The following is a 12,706-nucleotide window of genomic DNA, read 5'->3' as shown; positions in this document are numbered from 1 at the left end:
AAAATAATATTTATTTATTTATTCATTTATTTATTTATTTAATCATTCATTTTTTTTTTTTTTTTTTTTTTATTATTTTTTTTTTTTTTTGGTATCATTTTTTTAATTTATTTTATAAATGTTGTCTCATATTTATGTATTTATTTATTTTCATTTTCATTTATTTTTACTATTAAGCATACTATGATTAAATTTATTTAAATTTCCAAAACCTCAAATATATAATATAATGTAAAAATACATAATAATATATATATATATATATATATATATAATTATATAGATGTATTTATGAATTTATTAAAAATGATGATAGAATTTGAAATATTGTCTTAATTATTTTTACTTAAACATATTTATTACGTAAAATATATTTTTTATAATTTTGTTACATTTTCTTTCTTTTTTATTATATTTGTAAAATATACCTTATTTTGTATATATTATTGATCCACTTTTTCATTTTCTCTATTTTAAGAAAAAGGCCTGCATGCAAAATATAATTTTATTAAAACCACGCATGCAGAGGAAACGGTGAGAAAGGAAAACATAAAACGAAGATTCTGTGAGAAATAAAAATAATATTATATATCATTTATATATATAATATTTTATGTATATGAAAAATATATATTGTATTTTATAGTATATAATATTTATCAATATATCTTTATATTGTTTTAATAATTTACATATAATAATATATACATTATATTTATATATAACATACGTATTGTACAATTATTATATATATTATTATAATTTATATAAGCATATAATATTTTTATATATATATTATCATATATGAAATTTATATATAATAGTATTCATATATAAAAAAATACTTATTATAAATTTGCGTACTTTATATATATACATATATATATATATAGATAATTATATTATACATAAAAAAAGTAACAAATAAATTTCATAATATAATAACATATTATTTATTTATTTTATATAATAATTATATATATATATATATTTATATATTATAAATATACATATTATACATATAATATATTATATTTATATATATTATTATTATTACATATATCATAAATAAAAATAATTATATATATATATATATATAAAATTATTTTTTTACATTTTTTTTATATAATTATATATATATTTATATTTTTATATTTTGTAATATTTATAAAATTTCAATTATTTGGATTTTTATTAAAATTTAAAAAATAAATAAATATATATATATTACTAATTTTATATATATAAATAAAATATTTATAAAAACTTAAAAAAAAAAAAAAAAATATATATGATTTTATGTAAAAATAGAGAGAAATATATTTAAATAGATATGTATATGTAACTCATGTAAAATTTGTAAAAAAAAAAAAAAGAAATGCATTTTGAATATATATAAATAAATATTCTTATAATATAATTATAATATAATATTTTAAACCAAACTATATGTATTTATACATGCTTTTTTTTTTTTTTTTTTTTTTTTTTTATGCATGATTTATTAACTATATATTATAGATGTATAATACATACCAAAGCTGTTAATATTATAATTATTAAAGAGTTGAACGTTTTTAATGTAATATTTTTTTTTTCTAAAATAATGTAAAATTTGATCTACATGTATATATATATATATATATCTATAAATGTGAATACATATTTTTAAATAATTTTTATATTATATATATATATATATATATATATATATTTATAATATTATATGATATTGTGAGTACGTTTATATATACCTAATTAGTATTTAAAATATTATATGTAAAAAATATTGTTTATATAATATTTATTATATATATATATATTTATATATATATAACATATAATATTATATATGTAATATATTTAAATATAGTAGTAAGTTCGTGATATATTATTGCATATTTTACATATTCAATTTTTTTTTTTTTTTTTTTTTTATTGTTTTTTATATATTTGTTTATATTATATATACGTATGTGTTTACATTGAAATTTTTAAATTATCATTAAGAAGTTAAAAATTACATGTATTTTTTCATATGGAATAAAAGTACGTATTAAAACAATTTTTGTATTACATATTATATTCATATTTTATTTTATTTTATTTGATTTTATTTTCATTTTTATTTTATTTATATATTATTTTATTTTTTTTTTTTTCTCATAAAGGTGGGAAAAAATAGTACACAACAAAAATGTATGATAAGAAATATTTTTATTTTATTAATATATATATATATATATATAAATGTACACTATCTTAGATTTGTACATATTTATATATGTATATTTTAATTGTACGTGTATGGTTGTAAATTATTAATATTCATATTATATATTTATATATTGAATAAATTATATATATATTCATATATAATTTTGTTATTTTAATATTATTTTATTTTAAATTATTTTATCATTTGCTATTTTTTATTAAATATATATTCATATGTATAATATAAATATGAAAGAAAGAACTTATTAATTTCACAATGGCGTATTCTTTTTTTTATATGCATGTTTAGGCTGTGTGTATATTTTTTCTAAATTGCATCGAGGAAAAAATGAATAAATAAAATAATATAATGTGAATATTTAAAATAATTTTTTACATATATTTAAAAATATTTTCTATACATGTATTCATATATATATATATATTTATATGAATTATGATTATATATAATAAAATGTGTTAAAATATATTTATTTTTGATTACGTAATATATTTGTAATTATATTATTTTATTTGTATATATTTAAACGTTTATATTATAATATATTTATTTACACATTATTTATTTTATTTTATTTTTTATTTAGACACAAGTTTGTCAAACTGAGTTGTATTTTTTAAATAAAAAAATTATATGCTCATTTACTTTTGTGTCTATTTTGTTCTTTTAATATATATAATATAATTATGAATACATATATTATAAAATATTATATATTATTAACACACTTTTATTCTTCATCTTTTTGTTAGTAAATGAATATATAAATATATATATATATATACATATTAATATAAGAAAATATTAAATGAAGTACAATATTTATGTTACTTTTTTTATATATTATTAAAAATATTTTATTTCATAAGAATCATTATTTTCTTTTTTATTTTATAAATTATTCTTAATAATAAATAACTACATGTGTAAATGTGTATATAATAATTTTTATTAAATTATATGTAATATTTATATGGATGATATTATATATATATATATATATATTATTATTATTATAATACATATCTTTTTTTTTTTTTTTTAGATATTATTATTTAATCTTGTATATTTAAAAATAATAAATTTATATATATATATATATATATATATATATATATATATATATATAATATATAATTTGTATTTATTTTTTCATTCATTTCTTTTATTTATTTTGAAATAAATACCTTTTAAATATATATAGTTATTTTTCATATAGTTGTAAATTGTATATTTATACAATTTTATTTCTTTACATACAATATTTTATATATATATATATATATGGAAATATATTATTATTACTATTATTATTTTACTCATTCTTTGAATATCATAGAATAAAAAAAATATGAATTGTATATATATATATATATATATTTTAATTTTATTTAGAATATAGAATTCTTAAAAATATATGAGGAGTAATTTAATTATTTTTAAATAATAAATATATTTTTTATATATATGAAAATTTTAAATTGATTATAATATAATACTTTTTGTAAATATATATTATATATATATATATATATATATATATATATATATATATATACATGTATATATTAATATTTATAATAATATATTAATAATTTTTAATTTAAAAAATATATGTACACATATGTTCATTATATTTATAAAATATATGTATTTTAGAATTATTTCTTTTTTTTTTTTTTTTTTTACAATAATCGAATATATATTATCGGTTTTTGTTTACTTTTTACTTTTTTTCATTTAAAAGAATATATATATATATATATATATATATATATATATGTATTTCTAAACATTATAATATATAGCATTTATTACTTTATTATTATTATTATATTATGTGATATAAATTTTTAATTTTTTTTTTTATTTTTTTTTTTTGGAATTTAAATTATTATATTTAAATATACTTAATTAAGATATGAGTATTTTTATATATACTAATTTGTAATAATTTTATGCTTTTATAAAAATTAAAGAATGTACACATATAATATATGTATGTATATATTTTTTTAATTTAGTTATTTATATATATATATATATATATATATATTTTTTTTTTTTAACGTACAATAATATAGTAATATATTATTTAATTATTTATTATATGTATATTTATTTTTTTCATTATTCTACTTTTTTGTTAATATATATATATATATAAAAGAAAAATACAAAATAAGCAGTCTATATTATATATATATTTTTTTTTAACGTCATATATTTTATATATTATTTATTTTATTATTCTTTTTCTTTTTTTTTTTTTTTATTTTGATGGTAATATTTTATTAAAAAGGATGGAAGATAACAATATGAATAATGAACAAAAATTTAATCCTAATATGTTGGGAATGGAAAATAATGTTAGCCAAGAACCAGCAGCTGAAACAGTAGTAGTTGAACCAAAGAAAAAAGTAGGAAGACCTAGAGGTGCTAGTTCAAATAATAAGGTTATAAAAAAAGAAGAAAAGGTTTCTACATCATCATCTGGTTATCCTGGTGTTAGTTGGAATAAGCGTATGTGTGCGTGGCTAGCTTTTTTCTATGATGGTGCATCAAGAAGAAGTAGAACATTTCATCCAAAACACTTTAATATGGATAAAGAAAAAGCAAGACTAGCAGCAGTAGAATTTATGAAGACTGTTGAGAATAATGGTAGAAAAAAATCTGGAAAAGGTAAAGGTGGTAGAAGTAAAAGCAAACAATTAAATGATGAACATTTCAATGCATTACACAATAGTGATCTTGGAAACAGTATGAATGGTATGAATGCTCATAATAATTTACACATGCAGTTGATGTCTATGAATCCAGCTTTTTATATGCAGAGTTTAAACAGAAATTTTAATATGTCAGCAAACGAAAGAAATAATATGTTTAACTCTTTGAATAATCATTCTGGATTAAGTGGACCACTTAAGAATATGCAAGATCATAATGAATTATATATGCAGAATCAGGTATTTAATAATATGCATTTATTAAATAATTCGAATAGTAGTTTAAATAATAATAGAAATAATAATTCGAATAACAACAATAATAGTAGTAACAGCCATAATAATAGTAGTAATAATTTACATTACTTGAATGAATTAATTTTCAACTCGAATTTATTTCATGGAAATAATATGGGTTATCATGAAGGGAATGTGAATACTGGTGTAAGTGATTTATTAAATCTTGATGATAATGTTGGTTTACATAATAAAGATGTAGAAAACTTGATGAATGTGTTATTTAGGCAAAATTATAATATGAACATGAATATATCAAATATCGATAAGCATTATTTACAAGGAAGTAATATTCTTATGAACGGGCCACAAGGAAATAATAATAATATGAACAACAGCAATTCTAATAATAACAATAATAGTGGTAGTAATAATAATAGTAATAATAATAATAATAATAATAATACTAATAATAACAATAATAGTGGTAGTAATAATAATAGTAATAATAATAATAATATGAATAACAACAAGAACAACAACAATAACAATAATAATTCTAATTCTGGTAATAGCAATTCATCACAAAATCAACATATGTATCTATCAAGTCATAACAATGATATATTTGAAAATAATAATAATAATAGTAATAGTGGAAATAACGATTCAAATAATAACAACCAATCAAATATATCTAATTTTTATGATTATAATTTTGATTTATATAGAGGAAATGTATCACCAAATATAATGGATATGGTTCATCGTATGAATAATAATATGAAAGATGGGAAAAATTTAGATTCTTTAAATGATGATATTGGAAATGATTTAAATTTTCGATTACATGAAAATTCAGCATGGATAAATCAATTGAGACAATCACATAATAATTTGTGTAATAATATAAACAATAACCATTGTGATTTATGTCATACAACATCACCTGATCATAGTCTTAAAGGGCAAATGGAATTAAGCAAAAGAAAAAAAACTACATCTAATATTAATAATAGAAAAAATGATTTATTAGAAGATAGTGTAAATAGTTTTGATCTCAATATGCCATGTTCTTGTTCATCACATTTGAGAAATCAAAAGAATCATTTCTGTGTCTATTATAACCAATCTAATTCCTCTTCTCAAAATGAAAATTATAAAAATTATCTAAATTGGAATCCTAATTCTAATAACAACTTAATTAATAATAGCATTGATAAAAATGATACGCCTTTAGATAATTCTAATGGAAATAGTGGAAGGAACTTAGGAGATTCCAATTTATTATGTATTTCACAAAATAATAATGGAACTAGTTCTCAATCAACAAATCCAAAACATTTATCACAAACCATAGATATGAACCAAAAACAATCTTCACATACTTCACAATATTCCAATAATCCAAATTTACAAGATATACAAAATCAATTTAGTTATCAAAACCAGCCAAATATTAATATGGATATGCATAGCCAATTGAATTTAATAAAACAAAATTGTAATTATTCACCAAAATGTATTAACAATAATAAAAAAAAAAGTACTACAGGAACATCCAAAGATTCAACTAGAAAATTATTATCTTCTCATTCTTTAAGTATGCCCCTAGAACAACAACATCAGTCTTCCAAAAAAAATAATTTAAGTTCCTCCTTCATAGAAAATAATTTATGTACCAAACTAAACAGTATTATCAACTTTGAATGGATAAATAATGATTTAAAAATGAATTTAAATGGAAACAAGTCAAATTCATATGATAATTCTGAATCTTAAAAAATAAAAGAACAGAAAAATTAAAAAAATATAATAACTATTTGTATTTTTTATTATATATATATATATATATATATATTTATATATATATATGTTGTGTGTATATTCAAACATATACTTATCTATTATATATATATTATAATAATTCATGTAATTATAATTTTAATAACACAAAATGTTATTATTATATTATAACTAAATGTATTTTTACCAATCTTTTTTTTTTTTTTTTTTTTTTTTTTTAAATTATATTCAATTTAATCATATTTAGTTATACTAATTATGATAAAGAAAAAAAATTAAAATAAAATAAAAAATAAAAAATAAAAAATAAAAAATAAAAAAAATAAAAAATGAAAAATAAAAAATGAAAAATAAAAAATGAAAAACTATGATTTTAATTTTCTTCAAAAAAAAAAAAAAAAACAAAAAAAGAATAAAATAAAATAATTATATGTGTAGATATTTTATAAATTTATCTATATATTTTTTTTTTTTATTATGATTAAACAATAATATTTTTAAACATATATATATAATATGTTATATATATATTAAAATATTTATTTGCATTTTTTTTTTTTTTTTTTTTTTTTTACTTTTTTTTTGAATTTATCAATGTATATATTATTACATAAAAAATATATATATATATGTTAATTTTTATTTTATTATTAAAAGCTTTAGTTTTTTAATTATTTATTAAAAAATTTTTTTTTTTTTTATTTCATCTGTTTTTTATATTATATGTCTAAAAAACATAACAAAACTCTATAAATCGTATATATAATTTTAAATAGTTTCCATATTTAATAATTGTAGATATTTTGCATATATTTCTAAATTATTATGATTTTAATATATATAATATTATTATATTAATCCCTTTCATGGGAAATTATAAAATTTAGTAAGAATGTTTTTTTTTTCTTTCCGAAATTTCTTTTTCTTTAAAGCATATATAGTAAACATCATATTTAGCTGTTCCTGTTTATTCTCCTATTATATATAAAAGAAAATTCTTATTAAAAAAATATATATACATATTTAATTGTAATGTATTTTGTATATCTTAATTTGTATAAAGCATTACTAATCCATTTATAAATTAAAAAGTAAAAAAAATAAAAAGAAAAAAAACTAAGTGAATTAATAAAAAATATATTATGATATTTTATTAACTTTACATAATACTATTATTATATGAAAATATTAGATTTAATATAAGTTTTTTTAAAAAAAGTACGTTATATTTAACATTATTAGGTTTTTTATCTAATTTTCTTAAATTTCAAAAAATATAATAGCATATAAACATTTTAATATATTAAATATATTATATATATATTTTTTAATAAGTTCATAATTATTTTTAATAAAATCTTAAATATTAAATTTTTTTCAAAATATTATTTTGCTCACTAAATTTTTGAACATATGTAACTTCTTGTTCTATAAGTTTGAAGTAAAAAAAAAAAAAATAAAAAAATCAATAATTTTTTATTTTATAAAAATAAAAATAAGAAAAAAAAAAAAAAAAGAATGTAAAAGAAGTTTTTCTTTATATTATTAATACTTAATATGTTTCATATAAATATAACAAAAATATTAAACATATATATACATATATATGTATATTTCATTTTAATGTCTAATTTTCTTCTTTCCATGAAAATGGTTCAAAGGGTGGTGCCTCTTTTTTAGACGTTTCTTCAAAATTTATTTCAATACATTCTGATGGTTCTAAAGGCCTATAAATACATTTATAAAAGGTGCAAATAAATAATGTGAATATGTTTAATATATGTACACACACAAACACACACACATATATATATATATATATATATATATATATATAAAATAATTTATTCTATATATTTATTTATTTTTAATTTATTTTATTTTATTTTATTTTTGTACGTTATATCATTTAGCATAATAAATCCAGATTTTCTTGTTGGAAGTACAGGGATATATCTACTATTTGGTATATATTCAATATATTTTTCTTGCATTTTGATAACCCTACAGGGATTTTTCATATCGACCTATTAAAATAAAATATAAAATAATCATATATAAATGTTACATATATATTATATGAATATCTTTTTAATATATTTTTTCCTTACCGTGTTATTATTAGAATTTTCATTGGCTCCACTTTTACTTTTGGCTTCGGATTTTTTTCCTTTCTGTACATTAGAAATATTACTTCCATCTTGCGCATGATCATGACTGTTTTCATCGTTTGCACTTCCTTCAACACTTTCAGCATGGGAAACATGACTAGACTGACCAATAGTAGCAGCTGTACTTAAAATTTCTAAGTTCTTCATAGATTTTCCATCTGATAATACTGAACTATTATCATCTTGTGCTGTTCTTTCCTTTGTTATCTTGCTATCATTTTTTTGTTTTTTTAATTTCAAAGTTTTTCTCTTAGCAGTTGTAGATAACACTGCTGTTACTGTTTCTTTTTTTTCTTGAGTTTTTTCCTTACTTAAAAAGGAAGGATAATCAAAATTTTGATTATTACTTGTTGAAAGGATAGAAAAATTTTTAGGTACCTTCAAGTCTTCCGTCAATCCAATCAAACATGTTGGCATGAACGTTAAACTTATCATATGGATTAGTGGGAACCAGTACCACAACTGACTGAATAAACAAAAACCAGCAGCTGCTTGTGGTCTTATAATATTACCTCTTCTTGTAAAGAAGGTAGATATAGCGTTTCTACCACATATATCTAATAATCCTGCGCTTACTATAGCACCAAATTTAGCTATGATGTCTTCATGTTTATCAGATAAAATTTTCATTATTTCCTCTTTATATTTTTTAAAGTTTGGATTACAGTGTTCATTCGATTGCTGAAAAATTAAACCTAATGATATAAATGCACTTTGCCTAACAAAATCAGTTGTGTCTGTTAACAAAGGCATTAGCATATTTATGGCTTCCTCATTTGCTGTTGCAGAACAAGCAATACCTAAAGCTAATGCAGCTCCATAACGTACATGAGGATTGTAACTCTCAATTAATAAATTTAAAAATTTTGGTACTTGATTTGGTGAATTACATAATACAAATCCTAAAGCTATAACAGCTGCTCTTCGAACATCATCACTAACATCTGACACTGAAAAATGTAATAATTTCTTTATTATATGTTTATTACAATTTGATAAACCACAATAAGCCATAGCTATAGCAAACATTCCACCATATCTTATAATAGCATCCTTATCACTTACTAACTCTTCAATTAATGAATCTGCTTCCCTTTCTTTCTGGAACATAACGAAACCTAAACTTATACTGCATGCTCTTGTAATTTTTTCATGTTGTGTATCATGAGCATATGCCAATAATTCGTCTATACATTTATCATCACCACTACCTAATTTTAATAAACCTATAGCATAAGCAGCACTTTCTCCAGCAACGGCTGAATCAGAATATAGAATTGCTTTTAGTTCATCATACGTATTTTCATCATTACTATCTCCTAAACAAACCAAACCTAAACCTAAGCAACAACCATGTTGCAATACCTCATCATTCATATTTGATTTTAATTGAGACATTAGATAATTCTTTACCTTCTTGTCATTGGTGTTATAATTTGCATGAATTAAACCTAAAGCATACAAAGAACCTCCTTCTGAATATACACCACTAGGAGCAAGTCCTACATTTATATTATTAGCAATTTCTGTTGATACATCATTATAAGGTAAGTGAGTAGATAAAACCATAAAAGATTCGTTAACATGTCCTTTATATACAACACCTAAAGAAGCAGTTGCTGAAAATTTCTCCCAGTTAATTGCTTTTGATAACCATTCAATATTTGAACGAAGAAAAACATCACAAGTAGTTCCTGTTTGCATTAGTGCATGTGCTATAACAATTCCATGATGAGTAATACTACTTCTTGAATCTACTATATTTTTATATGTATCTAATAAAATTAAATCTGCATGATTATTACGATGCAAAAATTCTATATATAAATTTCCTGTAACTTTTCCTGTTAATATATATAAGAGTTTTTTCATTTTATTATAAAATATATGTTTTTTACTGATATATTTCAATACATCTTCAACAATATTATTATTATTATTATTAATATTGTTATTATTATTATTATCATTATCATTGCCATCATTTATTGCCTTATCATCATTATTATTATAGGTAGGTTCATCATTTGTTAGATTATCATTAGGTTTATTATTATCATCATTATGTTCAGGATTTTTACCATCATTATTATCTTTATCTTCCTTTTCATTATTATTTTCGTCTTGTTGTTCATTCGTTATTGCATTACTTTCATTTTCTTTATTATCTGCATCATTATTTTCTTCTTGTGGTGTTGTAACAAAATACTCTTCACCAAAATAATATGCTTTATTTTGTATTAAGTTTTCCTTTATTTGTCCTAGTATATTTCTTAGAAATATTTTATTTTCAAAATCTACTAAATCAAATGATATTTGATATGCCATTAAATGATAATTATGTAATAACTTCAATAAAATTTCAGCTACTTTCTTATAATCATCTATATAATATAAACATTCACATAAGTTAATATATTCGGTTTTTAATTCTTCTTCACTTAATGAAAGATATAAATTTACTAATAATTTGAAATACTCATTTCTAAATGATTTGTTCATATTTATATGTTTCTCATTATTAATTGAGTGAGCTAAAATTTCTATTTTATTTTCTGCATTCGCAATTATATATTCTACTTTATCTAAACGTCTAGCATCTAAAGCAACACCTAAAGCTTCTTTAATATCATTACTTTTTATGCACACATCTATCATTTCATCAACAAGTAGTTCCATTTTTTGATTAATTTCATTATTAATATCAAATCTGAATATATCTGTTTCCTTGTTTAAAAGTTCATTGTGTGAATTAAGTTCTACTAAATCATTATTATTGTATGCATTAAAAATATCGTTATTATTAGTAATCCCATCATTTATATTATGTTGATTGTTATAATCTATGTCATATTGCATTTCTCTGATTTCGACATATTTCTCTATACATTTCGCTAACATGGTCTCAACATATTGTGATTTTTCTTTAATATTAAATAATTTACCAGCACACAATGCATATTTTAAAGCTTCTGAATATTTTTCTAAATGAAAATATATTTTGCTTGCCAATAAATTAGCTAATTCTCTACCAACAAAATCTTCATCTTCACATAATTCTTCTATCTTAAATATAGAATCAGCGAGTTCTGGCCAATATACATCTACTATTGCATTTAATTTTTCTAGACCAAAAAGCTTTAAACTTGTTTCTTCTTCATTTAATAATGCTATTACACCACTGGCGGACGTAACGATATCATGTTTACTAAACTGATTTTCAAATCTCATTTTTTGTAAAATTTATTTATATATGTATGTATATGTATATATTTTTTTCTTTTTCTAATGCTATTATATTATACCAAAAAAAAAATAAGAAAAACAAAAAAATAATTTATAAACACATATATATATAATATAATATAATAACTCTTAGTTATTAAGTATTAATCTAAATATTATTATATAAGTATATACTTTCTCTTTCTTTTTTCATTTATACATAAATATATATATATATATATAATTCTTTTTTTATTTATTTTTTTTTTCTTTTATCATGAATATATATAAATATATATATA

At 18.3% G+C, this 12,706-nt stretch overlaps 2 protein-coding genes across 2 annotated transcripts; one reads left to right on the top strand and one right to left on the bottom strand.

Annotated features, from left to right (window-relative positions):
• Positions 1-4,542: 4,542 nt before the first annotated feature.
• Positions 4,543-6,984, top strand: PF3D7_1466400 (AP2 domain transcription factor AP2-EXP; the record flags this gene model as incomplete). Its single annotated transcript, XM_001348771.1, has 1 exon — positions 4,543-6,984. The coding sequence occupies one exon, from the start codon at positions 4,543-4,545 to the stop codon at positions 6,982-6,984; it is 2,442 nt and encodes an 813-aa protein (XP_001348807.1).
• A 1,651-nt stretch (positions 6,985-8,635) lies between these two features.
• PF3D7_1466300 (26S proteasome regulatory subunit RPN2, putative) lies at positions 8,636-12,410 on the bottom strand (the record flags this gene model as incomplete). The annotated part of the gene is made up of 3 exons (XM_001348770.1): positions 8,636-8,735; positions 8,908-9,035; positions 9,120-12,410. The coding sequence occupies 3 exons, from the start codon at positions 12,408-12,410 to the stop codon at positions 8,636-8,638; spliced, it is 3,519 nt and encodes a 1,172-aa protein (XP_001348806.1).
• Between the last annotated feature and the right edge of the window lie 296 nt (positions 12,411-12,706).

The sequence above is a fragment of the Plasmodium falciparum genome (genome assembly GCF_000002765.6).
Source record: "Plasmodium falciparum 3D7 genome assembly, chromosome: 14".
NCBI classification, from domain to species: domain Eukaryota; phylum Apicomplexa; class Aconoidasida; order Haemosporida; family Plasmodiidae; genus Plasmodium; species Plasmodium falciparum.
This window is presented reverse-complemented; position numbering and strand designations above follow the sequence as displayed.